Below are 23,406 nucleotides of genomic sequence, written 5' to 3'. Positions count from 1 at the left end.
GAGGATTAAGGCTAACATTTTAGGTCAGAGGTGTAAGATGAATTGTAACAAAATCCCTGATGTCTGGCAAATGGCTACGAGAAAGTTCTCCAGAGTGAAAAGCATGCCAAGCTGCCTATATAAACTATTTAGCACACTGGACAAAGGAGGTCAATCTAGATAAAGTCATTCGCATTATGACGGCTGCATTCAATTGTACAGTTGGGAGATATTCAGCTTTCAAATAAATAACCAGTTGAACAAACAGCAATGCAAACAATATTTGACCTAGTACTACAAAACACAGACTTTTGTTTTTTAAATGTATAGCATGGCAGAAAAAAACTGCATCAAATGGATATATACTATTTTTAAAAACCTTTTAGTTGATACTGTATTTCAAACAGCCTTCAGTACAGATGCTAAAAATGACAAAACTATATTTGGTGCCAAAGCCAGAGTTAATTCTACAATCGATTACTCTAAAACGTTTCATGCTTTAGTATGGACCTTTCCGAATGGTTTAATTCGATAATGCCTCAGTCACAAAAGTCTGCCTCATGCCTACAATGTTAATTCCCTTTATAACAGCAGCACCAATATATTGTCAGCCACAGTTAGAAAACTCAAGGCATGTCCTAACTACCTTATCCAACACTCGGATTATAAAAAAAAACTGGTATTACATTATAACATCACAATCATGTTTCAGGTCAGGTGACACTTTTGGGGGGGGGGGGGGTTAAAAACAAATGTCACCCACACAAACTTTTGTATCTCAAAATGAAAAGCTTCACTAATCCACTCACAAATAACGAAACGCTAAAGAGAGCAAGAGAGCTTCACATCATACAGTATTTAAAGAAGATGAAACAAACAGCAAGTTACTGTATTTACCTCAAGTACCCAGACGTACTATTTAAAAAATGTGAGGTTTTGCAAAATGACAAGTCAACCAGAAATGATAACAGCTGTAACCAAAGACCAGTTCTATTTCGAAAACAGCAGGATGCACACTTTATCATTATTAAGTGAAAGTTGTTAAAATATTAACATGCAAGCCTTGCTCAAACATAGAAAAAAAAATGGCCGCGACGAGAACCGATGGCAAATTTTGGTAAAAAAACAAAACAAAACAAAAATACAACAACAACAAAAACTAAGATCATGGATTTATTGGATCAGGGTCTATGATGTGGACCCCCCCCCCCCCCCCCCCCCCCCCCCCCCCCCCCAAAAAAAACCCCAACTACATAAGTAACTGTACCATCAGTAAGATTCCAGGGGCCTGGTGATTTCAGTCACCATGGAGCCGTCTACACATCTGGGTACATTTAGTAGCTTCACGTTTGTGTTTTGTGACACAAACAAGTACCAATTTTTTCAATTTGTTAACATTTCAACATACTGAAACAGTAACTTATTTTAAAACTTTAAGCCTTTTTTATTAATGTGGCCTAACAACACATGCGCAGACAGCCCCACAGGTGACTGCAGTACACCCGTAAAGACTGATGATTTGGTGAGATACCTGAGCAACTATACGGAGGAGGTGGCACAAACTTTAGCTTTAATCCAACCACGACAGGGAAAAGGTTTTACAACGGTACAGTGCACATGACGACAACAGCTTCAGCCAGTCGTGATTCTGCATCCAGAGCTGCATACTTTCCATTTTTAACTCCTCCACCAAGAACTGGTTAAGCAGATCAGGTGTGTTCAACCAGCTCAGCGAAATTAAGCCAAACCAACTGCCACAGCTACTCAGGCATCGGTGACACAGCAGAGGGCTGGAAAACATGCTGAGCTCAGGGTTTCCACTATGCAGATTAATGCTGCGTTCCATTAAAGTTAAAAGATTTTTATTCCCTGGTTCTAAAACCACCATTCTGACCTCAAAGCATTCCACGGCCCTGCTTTACACCCAATGCAAACCAGAAACATGACTGAATGCAGTTAAGCGAATACAATCCCAAGCATCATCACAGTTTGAATTGTTACACATATTTGTGCACTTGTGCAGCTAACTAACCAGCAACACTGGTTTCGAAATTAGTGTACATACATAACCAGTTTTATTATATTTAGAATATGTTACTTCTATGCCATGCATGAAAATGACATTTTGGCTATGCAAGGATTATTTACATTCCCAGTTTTCCAGTAGCAGCTCTGACCGAGTCCTGTTCCTTTGTACTTTTTCAAGTATTGAGTCACAAATGATGGAACTGACTTGTGGAACGCAGCATTGGTACCAGTGCTTCTAGGGAATCTAACGGCAATGATAACGAGTAAGATGACGTCTGTCCATGCCTCTTGTCCATAAGCGCCCACAACAGTGGGACAAGATGTAACTGTTACCGCGACCAAATGGTGTTTACACTTCCAAATGCAATCTGCTTTACAAACCACCCTTCACATTGTTCTGGGGTACAGGCAGCAGGTGCCAATAGATCAGCTGCTGGTGATGTCAATGCACCATTTCATGTTGAAAAAGGGAACATTCTGTCTCAAGCTGAATAAATGCTGCTCAAAATTAAATAAAAGGCCACCGTATACATGGAAACAAAAAGCCATCCAGTGAGACACAGACTGTATCGCAGAAGTGAACCGAGGGCCATTCTATGAAAATGAGCATGAATGGCAACAGTGACGATAACCACAATAGCAGGAGTAACAGTTTATAGTCTGAGTGAGGCGGCATGAACTGAAGAGGTTCTGATATTCCATATGGAAGTGCTTTAAGGAGCCCGTCAAGTCCCGCTCAGTAGATCCATACAAGTCATGAAGCACACCGTATCAGCTCTGCACATGGAAAGCCGGGTGCCGTTGTACCTCAGTGCATCGCTTCCTCCTCCAAATGATGGGCTGTTTTCTAGTGTTTTGTTTTTCTCTCTCAGCTGCTTCAAGTTCCCAATCAAACCTGTTTTTCTTCTCCTTTGTTAATTTGATCTCGCTGGCACTCACATTGCATACTTCTGTGTCCATTCTCTTGCTAATTTGTGGTACCTGCAAAAAAAAGTACATTTACAAAAAGTCTTAAGCCCCTTTCACACCGGGCCTGCATACAGTTGCATATGCTGCTTATCTACCGTCATCTTCAACCGCTTATCCGGGATTGGGTCACGGGGGCAACAGCTCTCGCAGGGTACCCCAAACTTCCCTTACCGGGCCACACTGACCACCTCTGACTGGGGGATCAGGAGGCGTTCCCAGGCCAGTATGGACATATAATCTCTCCACCTAGTCCTGGGTCTTCCCTGGGGTCTCCTTCCAGATGGACGTGCCTGGAACACCTCCGTAGGTAGACGCCCAGGGGGTATCCTCACCCGAACCACCTCAGCTGGCTCCTTCCAACACTAAGGAGCAGTGGCTCTACGCCGAGTTTCCCACTGATGACTGAGCTTCTCACCTTATCTCTAAGGGAGACACCAGCCACCCTCCTGAGGAAGCCCATTTCGGCTGCTTGTACACGCAATCTAATTCTTTCGGTCACGACCCAACCCTCATGGCCATAGGTGAGTGTAGGAACAAAGATTGACGAATAGATCAAGAGCTTTGCCTTTACGTTTTGGCTCAACTCCCTTTTCGTCACAAAAGTTCGGTAGAGTGAATGCAATACCACCCCTGCTGCGCCAATTCTCAGGCCAATCTCACGCTCCATTGTCCTCTCACTTGTGAACAAGACCCTGAGGTACTTGAACTCCTTCACTTGGGGCAAGACCGCACATTCCCTATCCGGAGTAGGCAATCCATCAGTTTCCTGCTGATTCAGAGGTGCTGATCCTCACTCCAGCCGCTTCACACATGGCTGTGAACCGATTCAGCGAGTGCTGGAGGTCACCGGCCGATGAAGCCAAGAGGACCACATCATCTTCAAAAAGCAGTGATGAGACCCTCAGCTCAAAAAACTGGAAAACCCCCTCCCCCCAATGACACCTCAATATCTTGTCCATGAATATTAAAAAGCAGGATTGGTGAGGAGGTGCAGCCCTGGTTAAGGCCAAACCCCAGCGGAAACGTGTCAAACTTACTGCCGAGCACCTGAACACAGCTCTTGCTTTGTGAGTACAGAGATTGGATGGCCCTGAGAAGGGACTCCTCCCTCCACACTCCCGCAGCACCTCCCACAGTATCTCCTGGGGTACCTGAACATACGTCTTCTCCAAGTCCATAAAACACATGTAGACTGGATGGACATACTCCCAGGCACTCTCCAGGATCCTTGTGAGAGTGAAGAGCTGGTTGGTTGTTCGTCAACCAGGATGGAACCCGTATTGTTCCTCTTCAATCAGAGGTTCAACTGTCGGCCAAACCCTCCTTTACAGCACCCTGAAGTAGACTTTATCAGGGAGGCTGAGTAGTGTGATGCTCCTGTAGTTGGCACACACTCTCTGGTCCCCTTTTTAAATATGGGGACCACCACCCCAGTTTGCCACTCCTTAGACACTGTCCCAGACCTCAACGCAGTGTTGAAGACATGTCTCAACCAAGAGAGTCCCTCTCCACCTTGAGCCTTCAGCATTTCTGGATGAATCTCATGAACCCCCCGGGCCTTGCCACTGCAGAGTGTTTTGCATATTTATTTACACAGGAACGTCTGCATCAGTTGCATGCAGCAACTTGAAGCTTGAGGAGGTGAGAGCACCGAGGAGCTGCAGCTCGACTATAATGAGCAGATGTGCGCTCCAATTTCTCTTATCTTTCTTCTTGTGCAGCGCTACAGGTGTGCACTCCGATTTCTCTTCTAGTTATCTTTCTTCCTGTGACCGCGGAGCTGCAGGCGGCGATCTCGTACATGTGTGCAATCAGTCCGTGAGTGGACGTGGAGATGTCCTCCATGAGGACACTGGATGTGGACACATCCTCTACCTGGCAACCAGGGTTCTAGCTAGGACCATTTTAGTGCTGGGAAAATTATGTGATCACAGCTCATAGCTTCGGGGAGCCGCAGGCCCCTGGGTCCATGGTCCCCCGAAGCTATAGGGTTTTATACCACTAAAACACTTTTGGCAAGCCTCATTGTAATCAATTTTTTTTTTTTTTTTTTAGACATTGAATGCAAGAATAATAAACAAAAAAATTATATTTATGTTGTAATATTTTTAAGATCAAGGTTGCAAGGTTGTGGAACAACCAACCAAAAAAGTCTGTCAATAAATTAAACAACATTAAAAATGTTAAAAACACACTAGTATTTAATATTTAAAGGACATAGCATTAGCTGTCTTCAAAAGTGACTGTTTTAATCCAGTGAATCAGGCAGTTTTTCTGTCATTCTGACAAGTTTTCTTTCTTTTTTTTTCTCAACAATTTGAGTGGGATTGCATTACTTTTTCTTTTTAAACAATATAACACCTAATTGTCAAACCTGCTGTTTTAAATGAAAAGCTTTCTGAATCCGTTTCACTTTCCTTTCACTGATGCTGTGTCGCCAACCCCGTCTGCTGTTTTCAAACTCGGAGCTTTTTGGAAACACGAAGCCTTTAAACTGTAAAATAAACTAAATTTCTGAATGTATCTTCATATTCAGAAAGCCCTCTGAAGGACTTTCATGGTGGGTTAATTTTTTTTTTTTTTCCAGCTCAGAGCAGCGTAGAGACACTGTTCTGCTTCTGCCGTTCACAGCTCTGTGGCCACAGAACGCGCTGACTCTCTGATCTCTGCTGTTTGCGATCTGATATAAAGAAAATGAGAAATATATTTCTTATTATTTTAATTATTGGTTTAAAATTGCAAAACTATGACGCTATAAGTTTGAAATAAGTTCAAACTGGTACATTTTCAGCAACATTTCAGTTCATTTTTCAGAAATTCTGTTTTGGGCGGCACAGTCAATTTGAACCCAAGAGCCGGGCTGCCCACCGTGGCTAGAACCCAGCTGGCGATCGGTCTGTGAGCAGGAGTTGATGGACTTTATTTAACACAATCCTGAGTACTCATGAGGAGGTGAAAGCGCTGAGGAGCTGCAGCCAGGCTGTGTGATTTATAGCTCGGCAACAATGGAGCACAGCAGGAATCATAAACTGGCGTTGGGTAGCGTGGTATTGTGTGGGTGTGGCATCCAGTCACGTTAAGTATGTTACGTTGCCTCAAGTTGCCTGAAAACTACTTCCTTTCTGCATCCAGTGCTATACACTGAAAATCTGCGAAAAAATTAAACATGTGCCACTGCGGTGGGCTTACAGTAAGGCTGAGCAGCGACTGTGGGATTGTGCGATAGACCAAGTTGCAAGCAGATGGCTGTGCATTGAAACTGAGAACAAAAATGTCACTGAAATGAACAAATTGTCATTAAAGAGTTACTTCCAAATAATCAACAAAAAATTAAACGTTTAATTTTTTTGCATCTATTTTGCATTGCCCTTTGCGTCCCTCAGTGTATTGTGGCGCTAGGCTCACATTGCGTGCAGCTCTGACTGTGCCAGGTCACCGCTGCAATATGGGCTTGTGGGAAGGCTGCCGGACTACTTTCGAGGTTTTCCGGAGGTAAACAAGAAGACATCCAACATGGCACAAGGCCACATGCATGCATCAGTGAGAGGGTAAGTAATCATGATTTAGTTGAAATTCTTGCCATTCGTGTGACTTAAAACATTGTCAAATTAAAACATTGGCAAGTCATGCGTTGTTTTGCAGTGCAGTTATTCGTTTCTCCTGGGACTACTTTAGGTGTAGTGATTGCTTCTTGGTGATGAGGCCAGAATGCAGATACGCACAGAATATTAAAAATCTTAATAGTGGTTCGGCCCAACTGAGAGAGACCACTGCCTGAGCAGTGGCGACCGGTCAAGGATGGCGTTAGGGTGCAAAACTCGCCGTCATCATGATGCAACTCTATGTTGACCCGGTGTGAAAGGGGCTTTATACACAAACACATTTTTCTACTTCAATTTCAAATTAATGGTGAGAATCAGAGTCAGCACAAGTGTTTTGAGGTCAATATGAAAGCAGCAGAAATGTGGACACTCACTTTTCCCTGTCAGTTTTGTATATGTGAGCAATCTCTGGTACCAGTGGGTCATCCGGGTTTGGATCACAAAGAAGAGAGCAGATAGACAATAATACTGTGGAGGAAAGAACAGTTAAGTAGTTCTCTAACTTTTACAGAGTCCTTAAGTTATTCAGGTACAAATCTAATGTAAAAAAAAAAAAAAAAAAACAGTAGCTAGGACTCCAAGCAGTTATGGACAGGCCCTCGCGTCCCTGCCTCCCCAGCCACCGTGTTCCTTGCTACTGTGACCCTGTGCCACTGCGGCGGGCTCGCAGTATGGCTGAGCAGCGATTGCGGGATTGTGCGAGGGACCAAGTTGCAAGCAGACGGCTGTGTGTTGAAACTGAGAACGAAAATGTCACTAAAATGAACAAATTGTCATTAAAGAGTTACTTCCAAATAAATGTTCATTCATTCATTTGGTTGTTGCTTTCTGTTTGGGGTTAAGGAAGGAAGGAAGATGGCGGGAGAGATGTATCTGAGCACACTATGTACATTAAATATTTCTTGGGGTTTTCACTTGGATGGATGGTTGAGTCATACAAAAGGTTAATGTGCGTGTGTGTTCACATATATCTGTAGTCATATAGTGCTGCTTAGTTTTTGTCATCATCTGTCAGTACTGATGGTATTGGGATCAAGTACAGTTAAAATAATACTCAGAGCATGATCAGATGTGGGCAGGTGCATACGGGGCAGACAGTTCAAGTTTCAAGCAAATCAGACAATGCATGAAGGAGTTTCAATTTTCAATTTCAATTTATTTTCATTTATATAGTGCCAAATCACAACAGAGTTGCCTCAGGGTGCTTCATACAAGTAAGGTCTAACCTTACCAACCCCCAGAGCAACAGTGGTAAGGAAAAACTCCCTCTGAGGAAGAAACCTCAAGAAGACCAGACTCAAAGGGGTGACCCTCTGCTTGGGCCATGCTGCAGACATAAATTACAGAACAATTCACAAAATGAATATACAGGAAATGCTGTTGGTGCACGGGACAGGAGGGTCTCCAGCACAAATACCACACCCAGCTCTGGATGGCGCTGCACCTTAAACAGAGAGGAAAAACAGAATCAGGCATCAGAAAGACAAGAAATACAGCATAATTTGTCAAGAAACAACAAGAAAAACAGGAAATACTAAGGTGATTGCCGGCCACTAGCCCTAAGCTTCACTAAAAGACCCAGAATCTAGGTAAAGTTGAGGCCGCGGCGCACTCAGTTTCCTAATAAAATGACCCGAAGATATCTTATTCACCCTAGGGACACAAAGTAGTCCTGCACCCCGAGAACACAAAGCCTGGGCCGGTATGTAAGGTTTACTTAGGTCAACGAGGTAGCGAGGTGCCAGTCCGTGAACAATTTTATAGACTAGTAGCAGAACTTTAAAATCTGATCTCACTGGGACAGGAAGCCAGTGAAGGGATGCCAAAATGGGTGTAATATGGTTGAACTTTGTTTCGTGTCAAACGTCTGGCTGCAGCATTTTGAACCAATTGGAGAGCCCTAATGCTGGACTGCGGTAAACCAGAAAATAGAACACTGCAGTAGTCCAATGTAGAAGAGATAAATGCATGGATCAGGGTCTCAGCATCAGCCACAGACAGGATGGGATGAATCTTCGCTATATTTCGCAGGTGGAAGAAAGCAGTCCTCATAATATTTCTAATGTGGAGGTCAAAGGACAATGCAGGATCAAAAATTAGCCCAAGGGTCCTCACTTTGTCAGTGTGATGTATGACACACAAGCCTAGGCTAAGCATTAACTGGTCAAATTGATGTCGATGTCTCACTGGACCAAGAACCATCATTTCAGTCTTATCAGAGTTTAAAAGTAGGAAGTTTCTAGACATCCAACTTCACACTGATGCAAGGCAATCTTCTAAGGACTTTATGTGAATGAGATTACCAGCAGTTATCAGCATATATACATGAGTATCATCAGCATAGCAGTGTAAGGTAATCCCAAAGCGCCACAATATGTGCCCAAGGGGTGCTATATAAAATGAGAAAAGCAGGAAGACGGATCCCTGTGGAACCCCAAATTTCATGTCACGATGGTTAGAGATAGTGTTACTGTACAAAACACAGTGAGAACGACTGGTCAAGTATGACGTCAGCCATGCAAGGGCACTCCCAGTAATTCCAAAATGATTTTCAAGCCTATCAAGTTGAATATGATGATCCACTATCAAATGCAGCACTGAGATCTAACAGCACAAGAAACATGGTGGTCCATTGCAAGCAGATCATTCACCACTTTAGTGAGAGCTGTCTCTGTGGAATGATATTTTCAAAAAGCACAATACAGTGGCTCAAAGAGATTATTTTCAGTAAGATAGTCCATGAGCTGCCATGACACCACTTTTTTTTTCAGAACTGTAGAGCAAAATGATAGATTTGATAACAGCCGATAGTTTTTCAATACACTAGGGTAGAGATTAGGTTTCTGAAGTAATGGTTTAATCACTGCAGATTTGAAACCTTTAGGAACAGATCCAGAAGTTAAAGAAAGATTAATAATTTCCAGCACAGTGTGCCCAAGAGTGGGCCACAGGTCCTTAAACAGTTTTGTTGGTATAGGATCAAATTAACAGGTTGTGCTTTTGTTGAAGTTATGAGTTTCGTCAGCATGCCTAGAGAGATACTCTCAAATTCTGTAAATCTAGGTAATACCTCAGTAATGCCACCCGCCTCAATAGTAGGGTGTTGTGGCTGGGTTAAGGCATGCTGGGATATGTTTAACCTAATGTCTTCTATTTTCTTCTCAAAGTAATCCAGGAAATCTTATGCTGTAAAAGGAGAGCGAACTACAGCTGACTGTCCACGAATAAGTGTTACCAACTGTGTCAAACAAGAACTTTGAGTTATGCTTGTTTTTGTTGATCAAATCAGAGTTATAGGTCCGCTTTGTAGCCAGTAATGCATGCTTATAGTCTAAGATAGCATCACGCCATGCAAGGTGGAATACTTCTAATTTTGAACTACGCCATTTCCATTCGAGACCACTGGCCTTATGCTTGAGGTCATGCAGGTAATCAATGAACCAAGGTGACTGCGTTTTGGGGGAGCACAATTTTAACAAAGGTGACGCAATCATGTGGAGTATAGTTTTGAGCACTGAGTTTAAACTATCCACAAGATAGAGAGAATGAAGGCCAGTTATCAATAAAGCTAAAGCCTTGCTGTCTACAAAATTGCGCCAGCCACCTATTTAACGATGTCAGCCTACTAAATGCCTCATCAGTACCCCAGGACGGGAGGGGACCAGAGACTATTAATCGATGCCGACGCATCTTTCTGGCAAGGTCACAAGTCCTCTCTATGTCCATTTTTGTAACCTCTGAGTGCTTCATCCTGACATCATTGATGCCGACGTGAATAACTATGATTATATCTCATGTCATGTTCCTTAGTCTGTCTTCCCTTCTGCAGCATCAGCACGCTAAGATGGGATGCAATGTCGGGAGCTCTGGCCCCAGGAATACATTTAACGTCAGCTGGCGTCTGTAACCTGACTTTGCGGATGATAGACTCCCCTATCATTAAAGTCCGGCATTTCGGCCTGGAGACAGGAGTGAAAGTCACTCGTGGGCTCAGAGAATTCATATCAGGCAAATCCAAGGGGGAAAACCGATTCACAGTTCGCAGTGTTGAGTGTGATGGGGTACCACAACCGGGCTTCAAAGGAGTTATGACAAGTTGATGGTTCATCCACTAGGGGGCGCTAAGAGCACAAACAGAGGGGGCAGGTGTGTATATAATCCCCTGATACCATACATCTGTAATTTGTCCAATAGCAAAGTATGATCCATAGTATCAAATCCTTTCTGTAAATAAAAAAAAAAAAACTAAAGTATATTGCCTATTCTCAATCACATTGAAAATTTGTTCAACAAAATCCATTACAGCCAGTGAAGTAGTGCGATTTTTCTAAAACTGTATTGCTGCTCACTAAGGATATGATGTTTAGCTAAGAAATCATTTAACCTCATTACAAATACCTTTCCCAAATTTTAGAAAATTGTGGTAAGAGGGAGATTGGCCTATAATTTGAAAAACATGTTTATCACCAGATTTGAACAATGGTATCACTTTCGCTATTTTCATTTTGGAAGGAAATTTCCCTGCCATTAATGACAAATTACAGATAAATGTTAAAGGCGTAACAATATAATCAATAATATTTTTACCAAAAATATCAAAGTTGTCACTGTCAGTGGATTTTTTCCCCTTACGTTTATGAACTATGTCAATCTCTTTTTCATCTGTTCCTTTAATGAACATTGAATCCAGAACTGTTAATTGTTTTGCTGTAATCCAAAGACCACGTTTTAGAAGATACAATTGAATTTGCTACATTTTTACCCATGTTAAAATATCCATTAAAATGATCTGCTACAGCTTTCTTTTCTTTAAGAATTGTGTCAGTATTTGTATAAAAAAGCAGGATATTCTTTAACTTTTATAATTTCATTTCATTAATAATTTCATTTCATTATAATTTCATTTAAAAACTTCCATGTACTCTTTACATTAGTTTTTTCCTCCAATAAATCACTGTAGTACTTACTGCCTTTTACACGATCGCATGTTAATTACTTTGTTATATCTTCTCTTAGCTTCATTTGTTCAAAAGTTTAGAAACTTGCTTGTGTGTATATATATATAATTTTTTTTTTTTTTTAACATGCATTCTGAAGTCCCTTAGTGATCCAAGGTTTATCAACATTTAATGATTATCATTTTGCTCATTTCCAACTTTTGACACAAAAGGGCAACGTTTATCATATAACAATAGAACAGAAATGAATGATTCGTAACACCGATCTATATCCTCAATATAAATGTTACTCCAGTTTTAATGTAATAAAGCCATTCTAAGATTTGCCATAGATTCCTTTGTTTTTTTCTGTGTTTAGTTCGCAATGTTACTACAGTCAATTTTATCAACTAAGGAATTGAAAGCAACAAAAACAGGCAAATGGTCACTGATATCAATCATGAGAAGTCCGCCCATTATATTTCCCACGGTAATATTTGTCAATATATTATCAGTAAGTGTTGATGTATTCCTAGTTATCCTGGCTGAATGAGTAGTCACTGAGTACTATCCCATACAAAACAGAGAATTTATAAATTCATCTATATGTAATTGACTATGAGGATTTAGGAAATCAATATTAAAGGCTCCACAGATAAAAGCTTATTATTACCTTTGCCAAGGAGGTTATGTTTTCGGTCGCGTTTGTTTGTTTGTCTGTCTGTCAGCAGGATAAGTCAAATGTTCTATCAAACAACAAAGTTTGGTGATGATCGGATGCAAAAATATAGGGAAAACAGAAAATGTGTCAGTGTGAGGTGACAAATGAAGCTAGAGGTGCACAACTAACACCAAGTTGTAGCTGAATCTGTACTGATTCAGTAAGGTGTCATAAGATTTGATGTAGCTTCAAATGTTATGGAGCTAGATCCAGAAGAAAACGGCCATTACCGAAAAATCGTTTTTATACAATAACTTTTGAACTAATAAAGACATAAAAGTGATTCCAAGTTCTAGTGGTATGTTTTCATGGTCAAGGATGTCAAAAATAAAGGAAAGAAATATGTATCGTAGTTTTGGCTGTAACACTGAATTGTTGAAAAGATCACTCTGCCAAGGAGGGAATCTCTTTAGGGTCAGTGACCCTATGGCCTTGTTTAGAGAAGTGTTTCATAAATGTTAAAAAAAAAAAAAATCATACATTTGCAGTTTAGTTGAATAATAAATTGAATTTTGTCTCTTATCTGTTTTTGTCTATAAGCACATGCAATATCAGTAGTGCTCAGATGACAGTAGCTTCTGGGAAAGGTGCAAGTTGCAATAAACTGTGATGTCAAGCGCTAAGGATACATGCTAGCCAGTCACAGCAGATGAAACTTGTTTTTTTACTACTGAGCAAACATCATTGTTAGACTTTTTTAGGTTCAATGATTCCACGGTGTGATAGATGTTATGGCATCAGTGACCCCATGGCCTTGGCGGAGGTTTGCACTCTCTGAGTGCTTCTACTTTGTAAATGGTTCCTTTTTTTTTTTTTAATTAGTATTATTTTTACCAAAGAAAGCTACAGCTTTTTACGGAGACCATAAAAGCTCAACTTTAAATAATTTAGGGTTTTTTTTTGGGGGTTTTTTTTTCCCCCCAGGCGTTTTTCCACCATATATTTGAAATTTGAAAAAGAAAAAAAACAATATCCTATACATTTTCTGGCCACCATATATATACATATATATATACACACATATATATACATATACACATATACACATATATACATATACACATATATATATATATATATATATATATATATACACACACACACATACACACACACAGTAGTGTTTCTTTATATTTTAAGAAATATTTTTTATTTGTCCCAATCAGGAACATTTGCTGTGCAGACAACCTAAATACAGATGCACTTCAAAGTCTTCCATTGATGGGCTGAACACCATGAAGTCCAGTCGGAAGAAAACATCTCTGCTCTTCAACTCTTCAAAATAGAAGAAAAGACTCTTCAACAATAACAGAGGTCAAAGCTGCAGAAGAGACCGTCACCTGGTCCTGAGAATCCAGCATAAAATCACCTGCTTCTAAATAAAAGGCTCAAGTATTTTATTATTATTTTTTTAAAAATCTGTTTCATTTTATATTTTAACAATAAATGAATGGATCCTTAAAATAGTCCACAAAATCAAAGTTAAGTCAAAAGATATTTGCACAGGTCGAAGCTCTCCCCTTATTGTGTACAATTTTAAAACATTCACAATCACTAGTCAAATTCATATTTTAGAAATGACTGTCCTGATCAAAACATTAAAAGCAATCACATATTCTGACGTAATTACAAGTTGAAATGACTCAAAAAAAAAAAAATTTCATCATGAGGTTTATTTCACAGAAATCCTACTTTACAACCACACTGCAGTCATTGTTAAATTATCTCCTGTCGCATTTATAATAAACATTTGTATTTACAGTGTGTTTTTCTGGTTGAGATGAGATATGAATAATCTACCAGACTTAAAAAAAAGTACAAATTTCCATGCTATTTTATTTATCTAAAATAAATATCCAAGGTTCCTTATGTTAAACAAGAAATTATCTAATCTAAAATAACAGGTGGTTTTAATTTACAGATGAAGAAAGGCTCCTAAAAAAACCTTTAATTCATTTGCTTTTTTTTTTGTTGCTATTTACAAGTATTCTAAACTTTTTTCCTATTGGACAGCGCGAAGCTACATCACAGTTCAGATCGCTGAAAGTTGGATTGGGTTGATCCTCGACCGCATCAGCCTGTCGACAAGTGGCAATGCGCGCTCTCGTCAGAAGCGTAGGTTTAGCTTGGCTTTTGACGCAGCGCTCCTGACACTTCTAAAAAGCAACGCACCTCATTGAAAATAATGCTTTTTAGACCAATTTGTGACGCCTCTGACGCTTCCTACCGTTAATCGCCTGGGCCAATAATCAGTTGATCCCATCAGCCGGCCAATTACACTGGTCAACAAACAACAAAAACATCAAAAAAAAAAAATTTTTTTTTTTTGTCTTGCATGGACTTTGAGAACTGATTTAGGGTAATTTGGGGGGTGCTGAATTCGAATCAGAGCTCAGATTTTCTCTATCAAATCACGCTTTTTTGCAATCTGCATGTTCCGTATTGATGGATTGCACAAACATTTGTCATTCACGCAAGAGTTTGACGCCACTAATCATGCACAAAAGCAGCTTCAAAAGCATAGTTTTAAACCAGGTTTACGATACGATACGATACACTTTATTGTCCCCTCAGGGAAATTTGTCTTGGACTCATGCTAGGTGCCTTACAAGAAAACAAAAAACAAACAATACAGATAAAAACACAACCACATCCATAACAAATTAACATGACAGGAGTCAGGAGAAACACCATAATATTGCATAATTCCAATTTTAAACATTATTGTTTAACAATTTAATAGACATGGGGACGTTTGCAAAATGTAAACAAAGAGCCGTAATATATCTTATGGCGCCAAAGAAGTGTGCGAGACTGCAGCTTTTGCTTCAATGCTTGACATGAGAAGTAGCCATAAAATTAGAAAAATAGTTTCCAGAAAAAGTAATAAGGTTAAGAAAAGTCATTTTTAAACACGTTTGGCTGTAACATTATTTTTTTAACAGGAATGTTTGTTATTGTGTGACAGGTTCAGCAATTTACAGTTTAGTGAAGACTGTCCTGATTTTCTTTACGCGAAGGTAGTTAACATGTCTACGACTTCAAAGAGAAGGAAGGCTTTCAATGACCCAGTTTCTGTTATAATTGTGGTTGCTTCACTTTACCACCTTAAAGACGTAGCATCAATACTTACAGTGTATACACATATAATATACAGTGTACCTTGCTTATTTCGGAATACCACATTGTCACAAGGACAAAAACTGGGCGCCTCACCAAGTTTGCACAACTTGTATCGAAACACTATGATCCTGGTCTCAAGGAAAGAACGCCAAGCTCAAATTTGGTGTGCCAATGGTTTGGAGAGAACCAGAAAAAACACTTAGATGACTGTTACTTCTGCCTTGTAAACATGGGATTTAATAAGAAAATCAAACAACACTTGCAATACCACAGTGTACCATCTGCTATACGACCGGTTCCCCGAGTGATGAAATACGCATACTCATTTTCACCAAGCTCCCAGACATTGATAAAGATGAGTTTAGTTCTTCCATGTCTTCATCCACTCACGAAGAAGAAGAGGATATAGCGCATGAGGCATGAGATGCAAATCGAGTTTCTCTGTATAGCCAGTCCTACTGCTGATCGTTTTAATGTGACAGTGTTACCTTTTCGTTTTTTTTGTTTGTTTTTTGCATGCTTTTGGTTTAAAGCTGCAAATTTAATTCTGTGAGAAAACACAAAACTAAGAAAAAAAAAAAAAAAAAAAAGCTTTTCAGTGGTGCCTTACCTGTAATGAGCATAATGCTCCAGATTGTATTTTTTCAATATATTTCACTTATTTAGTATTTGTATACTGTGGTCTGGTCAATAATACTCAAAAAGGATGCAAGCATAAAAGTAGTTTTGAAAACGCATTTTTAAGGTGGTAGCTGCCTTCCATTGCAAACATTATTCCATATATGGGTGCTTAAATGCAATGTAATTTATTTTAACGTTTGGCAAAAAATATTTTTTTATTATTGTTTTAATATTTCAAAAATGTGATGTGACTGGCAAAAATTAACACCAGGTTCAGATTCAGCACTCCCAAATTACCCCAAATCCATTGAAAAGCTCCATGCAAGAAAAACTGTGTTGACCAGCATTATTGGGCCGGCCAATAATCGGTGAGCTGGTAATCAGCCCAGCCAATTATCAGTCTATCCCTACTGTGGAGCATGTTTTTGTAAGCATGTCCATGTCAGGAGATTAAAAAAATTAACCTAATTAATTACAATGTTTGTGACTGATTAATCTGAATTATCTCAATGAATCGCATGTATAATTTTTAAATATCAGCCCTCAAATCGCAAAACATATACACAAAAGCAGTGAAGGAAAAAAATTTAAGTTAAAAATAATTACAAAAATATTTTATTGTATAAAAATGAACTTGGCAAAACTGCATCAGCATGAACATACTGAGCATGATTTATTTCTGTACCACAAAATGTATTTAGAAATTTTTTTACAAAGTGTGTAATTGGGGCTTCTAGTAATATGAGGTAAAATTAGAGGATCTCATGGCCCAGTCACACGGCACTTAATGAAGGGTGACGAAGCCCTGACGAAACAAGAAATCTGGACTTTCGTTGGCATCGTTTAACCTTCGCGCAGCTTCGTTCCTGCAGCTGGCACTTCGTCAGGATTTTTAAACTGTTGAAAAATTTGAACGAAGGGCAACGAAAACCTCAATTCGTCTGTGTTTCGTTTTTGTCATTCTTGACGTTTTTTAATCGTTTGTTTAGTTTTTGTAACGTTATTGTTTAATTTGACTTCGTTGGAGCAGCTGAATGTTTTCACACAGTGCAGAAGCCGTTTTGTGAGCGCTGAGGCTAGTGCTGCGTTCATGTACCGTCGGAAATTACAGGGCAAACTCAGCCTGCTTGCTTGGATTTTTTTAACCTGTGTGGGTGGGGGGCAGCTTGAATGGGCTCAGGCACCTTATATAGGCCAGAATTAATCTTTTGTGAGGATACAATTAATTATTTTGCCATAAGCAACTGCTGAATTTGAAACAACAAAAAAGTTGTGTAATTTCCGACGGTACATGAATGCAGCATTAGCGGCAGCAGCAGCTCCTGCGTGCGCTTATTATTTTGTATTAATATAACAATATGAGTGTAGGAATGACAATCCAGCCCTTCTGTACATGTAGCAACAAGTAGATGAATCAAAATGATTATATAGAGAGCTGTTCTGGAAGGAAGAATTCACGTTGTGGATCAGTGATCAGCTGCTGGAAACAACCGCACGAGAGTCAATGCGCACGTTCACACGCACTGATTAATTTACTGCTCTGATATATTCAATCATCTTTACATTTATATTTATTCCTCTTTTGACAGTTTTCTGTTGTAAATCAATATACGAGGTCTGTTAGAAAAGTATCGGACATTATTTTTTTTCAAAAACCTAATGGTTTTTAATCAAGCGTGCTTGCGTGAGCCAACCTTGAACCTTCGTGCGCATGTGTGAATTTTTTCACGCCTGTCGATTGCGTCATTTGCTGGCAAACAGCGTTTGTGTGAGGTCGTCTGTAGTGTGCTCGTCGGATTTTCATTGCAAGGAAAATGACGGAACGAGTGGCGCAGCGCTGCATCAAATTTTGCCAGATACTGTGCGACAGCCAGGTGGAAACCATTCAGAAGATTCAGACGACTTTCAGTGGCTTTTCAGTCGTGTGACTATCTGAGAAATTGCAGAAGAGGTGAGCATAATTTTTCGGAGTCCAGCATGTCCTGTGAGACTTCAACACGAAGGCGCTTTTGCTCCATCAGCAGCGGCATTAATTTCACTGTCACTTTTCATGGCCAAATCTTCACAATGGAATGTGCTGAAAAAGTGCTGATGTCCACCTCTTCTGCAATTTTTCGGATAGTCACATGACGATCCAGCATCACCACAGTGTTCACTTTGGCAATGAGCTGGTCATTTCAGCATGTTGATGGCCAACCAGAGCGCGGCTCGCTCTCCACCGTTGTGCGGCCGTCTTTAAATCGGTTGTACCACTCCTTAATCTGTGTGCGCCCAGAGCATTGTCACCGAAAGCCATCTGAATCTTCCTAATGGTTTCCACCTGGCTGTCACTCAGTTTCTGGCAAAATTTGATGTGGCGCTATAATGATAATAATAATAATAATACAATAATCATTTATTAATTTATATAGCGCCAAATCATGAGTAATCGCCTCAAGGTGCTTCACAAACATTTAAAAGCAGAATAAAATGAAATAAGATTAAAACAATAAAAAAAATTTAACCATAAAAAGGTAAAAGTAGTAAAATAAATAAAACAAATAACAAAAAGGACACACAATCATATAAAATACTAATGATAAAACAGGGAGAACAAATGTGTCTTCAGCCTGGCTTTAAAAGTCTCTACAGAATCCGACTGTCGTATCAGCGCAGGCAGATCATTCCACAGAGCTGGGGCGCAGTGATAAAAAGCTCTGTAACCCACTGACTTTTTCTTCACCCTCGGGACACACAATAGTCCTGCATCCTGTGAATGCAGAGCCCTTGCCGGCACATAGGACTCAACCAGGGCGGCCAGATAGGGGGGTGCCAGTCCATGAACAATTTTATAGGCCAATAGTAATACTTTAAAATCCGATCTCAAAGAGACCGGAAGCCAGTGAAGGGATGCCAGAACCGGCGTAATATGGTCAAACCTTCTGCTTCGTGTCAGAAGTCTGGCAGCAGCATTTTGAACCAGTTGAAGACTCCTGATGCTGGACTGTGGTAAACCAGAAAACAAAGCATTACAATAGTCCAATCTAGAAGAAACAAAAGCATGAATCAGAGTCTCAGCATCAGCCACAGACAGGATGGGACGAATCTTTGCTATATTTCTTAGATGGAAGAAAGCAGTCCTCGTAATGTCCCTAATGTGGAGGTCAAAGGACAATGTAGGATCAAAAATTACCCCAAGGTTCCTCACTTTGTCAGTATGATGTATAACACATGAACTTAGGCTAAGCGCTAGCTGATCAAATTGATGCCGATGTCTTGCTGGACCAAGAACCATCATTTCAGTCTGCGCCACTCGTTCCGTCATTTTCCTTGCAATGAAAATCCGACGAGCTCACTACATACGACCTCACACAAACGTGGCTTGCCAGCAAATGACGCAATCGACAGGTGTGAAAATATGCACGCATGCGCACGAAGGTTCAAGGTTGGCTCACGCAAGCAGGCTTGATTCAAATACATCAGGTTTTTGAAAAGAAAAAAAAAAGTCCGATACTTTTCTAACAGACCTTGTATATGGCTTAGTAACGTGATACCGCACTGACCACAGCACACTTTTTTTTTTTCTTTTTTTTATTGGAGCAAGACGGAGCGTGCAGCATGTCGAAAGACAGCGAGGATTCTGATGATGAAGGAGATGATCCCTCTTTTGTTCTGGACGAGGAACCAAAGCAGGTGGGTCCACCGACATGCGCACACATCTCCACAACTTTTGTTTGCAGTTTCTCCAGGACTCAGGCGCTATGAGCTCCGTCCCAGCGCTGAGTCCTGGAACTCAGAGATGCAGACACACACACTGCGCCAGCTGTGGCTCCAGGCGCGTTTCATTTAAAGCGTCGAGATCGTTAGCCTTGATTTTGTTAATTTCCTCTTTCGTCCCTTTTGCGCTCTTGCTTCGCAGGCTGTTCAGTAATAAAGCTCTTTCGTCCACCTTTTCTCAACGAATTGTGACTTTTTTTTTTTACTTTTCCCTTCATTCAGGAATTGTCTTGTGCCATGTGACTGGGTCATTAGGGGGTGGGTTATTTCTATTACATGTGAAAAATGTGTTAAAAAATCTGTCAGTCACAAATTTTGGGGAAATGCATATAAAACAAATATAAATCCAAAATTTCTGTTACAAAAGAAAGCTATAAGAGTTATAAGTAAAAAAAAAAAACCTTATCGGGAGCCAATGAATCCACTGTTTGTTTATTTTGAAATTTTGGGACTTGGTTGATTATTTTATGATACAGTTCATGTATAAAGTTAAAAATGAACTCTCACTGCAACATGTCCAGGAAATGAGGGAGTCCTGTTATCATCTCAGAGGAGTATCAGTATTTGACTGCGTAAAGTATCGTACTACTGTAAAAAGTCATTGTGTATCTGTTAAAAGGGGTTAAAATCTGGAATGACTGCCCTGATGGTATTAAATTATTTGGTACTTTGGCTGGCCTGCAAAGATCTTATAAAAATAACAAAAGTGCTTACTACGATAAATTAGATAAATTGTTTTTGTTTCTGTTCTTTTGTTTAATCTGTGCTTCATAGTGCTGACTGTTCCATGTTCAGATGTTTTGGTGTATTGATTAATCTACAAAAAATTTTTGCTTGTCTTCGTGTCCTTTTCTTTTTGTAGTTGCTGACATGAGTCAAAGACATGACACAAAACTAAAGTCATTTCAAATGGCAACTTTCTGGCTTTAAGAAACACTATAAGAAATCAAGAAAAAAAAAAGATTGTGGCAGTCAGTAAGTTACTTTTTTAGACCAAGCACAGGAAAAAAATATGGAATCACTCAATTCTGAGGAATAAATTATGGAAGCACCCTGTAAATTTTCATCTCCCAAACTAACACCTGCATCAATTCAGATCTGCCCGTTGACACTGACCCTATGCCATGATACTGACCCTATGTGTCTTTTTGCAAGGAATGTTTTCACAGTTTTTGCTCTATGGCAAGATGCATTATCATCTTGAAAAATTATTTCATCATCCCCAAACATCCTTTCAATTGTCCAAAATATCAACGTAAACTTGTGCATTCATTGATGATGTAATGACAGCCATCTCCCCAGTGCCTTTACCTGACATGCAGCCCCATATCATCAATGACTGTGGAAATTTACATGTTCTCTTCAGGCAGTCATCTTTATAAATCTCATTGGAACGGCACCAAACAAAAGTTCCAGCATCATCACCTTGCCCAATGCAGATTCGAGATTCATCACTGAATATGACTTTCATCCAGTCATCCACAGTCCACGATTGCTTTTCCTTAGCCCACTGTAACCTTGTTTTTTCTGTTTAGGTGTTAATGATGGCTTTCGTTTAGCTTTTCTGTATGTAAATCCCATTTCCTTTAGGTGGTTTCTTACAGTTCGGTCACAGACGTTGACTCCAGTTTCCTCCCATTCGTTCCTCATTTGTTTTGTTGTGCATTTTCGATTTTTGAGACATACTGCTTTAAGTTTTCTGTCTTGACGCTTTGATGTCTTCCTTGGTCTACCAGTATGTTTGCCTTTAACAACCTTCCCATGTTTGTATTTGGTCCAGAGTTTAGACACAGCTGACCGTGAACAACCAACATCTTTTGCAACATTGCGTGATGATTTACCCTCTTAAGAGTTTGATAATCCTCTCCTTTGTTTCAATTGACATCTCTCGTGTCGGAGCCATTATTCATGTCAGTACACTTGGTGCAACAGCTCTCCAAGGTGTGATCACTCCTTTTTAGATGCAGACTAACGAGCAGATCTGATATGATGCAGGTGTTAGTTTTGGGGATGAAAATTTACAGGGTGATTCCATAATTATTCCTCAGAATTGAGTGAGTCCATATTTTTTTCCTCTGCTTTGTCTAAAAAAGTAACAGTTACTGAATGACAATTTTTTTTCTTGATTTCTTATAGTGTTTCTTAAAGCCAGAAAGTTGCCATTTGAAATGACTTTAGTTTTGTGTCATGTCTGTTATCTGCTTTTTTTTCTACAAAACTAAACAACTGAAGGAACATCCTCCGAGGCCGGTGATTCCATAATTATTGCCAGGGTTGTATATGAGTATATGGCAACTCATGATAGGGGTGGCCGTTTATAAGCCTTTGCTTCAGCCCACACCCTTTTGGCCGCACACAACCAGGAAATTGTTTTGTTGAGGTTTTGTTTGCTTTTGTGAGAGATTTCTTTAAGTTGTGTGTGTGTGTGTGTGTGTGTGCGCGCGCCAAATAAAAATTCAAAATTCAATTAAATATTCAAATTTGCTGAAATCAGGAGAATCTCTGTGAAAACACTCAGAATTATGGGATGCTGGCCATGTTGAACATTAAATTTCAAACACATGAAAATGTAAAAGATAGATTAAAAAGTGGTCTGGCACAATATGACCCCTTTAATAATTAACTGGCTCTAATTTTCAAATCTGATCACCAAACATTCAAATCTGGATGAAAGACATCATGAATCAAACATAACAACAGCTGTTAAAGCAAGAATTGCGTCAGGAAGGGTATATGGCATAAAACGTGTGCCACATCAACAAACGGAGCCACCTCAGACCTGTTGTGGCGACCCCGAGTGGAAAAACAAGGGAGCAGCCAAAAGGACTTACTTTGACTTTGGTATGAAAATATTTAACAGATCATTCACCTACATATGTCGCTTAGCAGCAGGAAACATTAACTTTTTATTTCTCAGTCAGAGAGCAACACAGATTGTCCGTGCACTGTTGATGTGCCATTTTAACTTTGAGCTATAAAAAAGTAAAAAGCAACAACAACAAAAACTGCTGGTCTAGTGCTACTGTTTAAACAATGCAAAAAGTGTCCAAAGACAGACATCCACACCAGTTATTGCTCTCAAAAACACTATTTACAGACCAAGTCAATGACACCAAAACAAAAGAATCAAAGTGCGATGAATTGACAAAAAAACACAACAAAAAAAACCCAAAACAAAAAAAGAATTATGCTATACAAGTGCTCTAATTCATTAATCTAAATTAACACATTACTTTGAGAGCCATACCATGTGGACTTATTCTTCAAAGCTTTCTGGCAGGAATTACATAATTGTAAGGGAAGAGTTGGCAAAGAAAAAAAACAAAAAGGCATTAGCCTGAAGGAGCACATCTTCACCTACTTGAGTGTCTCTTTGTGTGTATTGCCACACAAATGCGGTGGAGTTCCACCCACAGCGACAAAGCAGCAGCATGAAATCTCAGCGGATGTGTTTTTATTCACTATTTTCCATACAGTCTGGGGATGTCATGTGTGAAAAGCCCAGAACATAAATAGTAGGGATGTCCCGATCCGATCACGTGATCGGAAATCGGGCCCGATCACGTGGTTTCAGACTTGATCGAAATCAGACGTTGCATCCCGATCAGGAATCCGATATACATTTTATCCTCATTATTTTGATCAGTGCTATTTCAGGCTCATTATTGCA

The 23,406-nt window shown here is 39.8% G+C and overlaps 1 protein-coding gene across 3 annotated transcripts in view; it reads right to left on the bottom strand.

The window, feature by feature from the left end:
* ube2d4 (ubiquitin-conjugating enzyme E2D 4 (putative)) overlaps positions 1-23,406 on the bottom strand; it is a 51,177-nt gene that overhangs the window by 10,557 nt on the left and 17,214 nt on the right. The window contains exons 6-7 of one of the 3 annotated variants that reach the window (XR_004560662.1): positions 6,953-7,046; positions 2,888-2,988 (exon numbers count right to left, since the gene is read on the bottom strand). The exons of 1 other annotated variant lie outside the window; for it this stretch is intronic. Coding sequence is in view for 1 of the 2 variants with exons in the window: in XM_034169898.1 (XP_034025789.1) it covers positions 2,943-2,988; positions 6,953-7,046 (140 nt within the window). In the remaining variant the exon portion in view is untranslated. Of the gene's footprint in view, positions 1-2,052; positions 2,989-6,952; positions 7,047-23,406 lie in introns of those variants that run through there. One more of the 3 variants, XM_034169898.1, reaches the window with a different exon arrangement.

Source organism: Thalassophryne amazonica, chromosome 5 (assembly GCF_902500255.1).
Source record: "Thalassophryne amazonica chromosome 5, fThaAma1.1, whole genome shotgun sequence".
NCBI classification, from domain to species: Eukaryota; Metazoa; Chordata; class Actinopteri; order Batrachoidiformes; family Batrachoididae; genus Thalassophryne; species Thalassophryne amazonica.
This window is presented reverse-complemented; position numbering and strand designations above follow the sequence as displayed.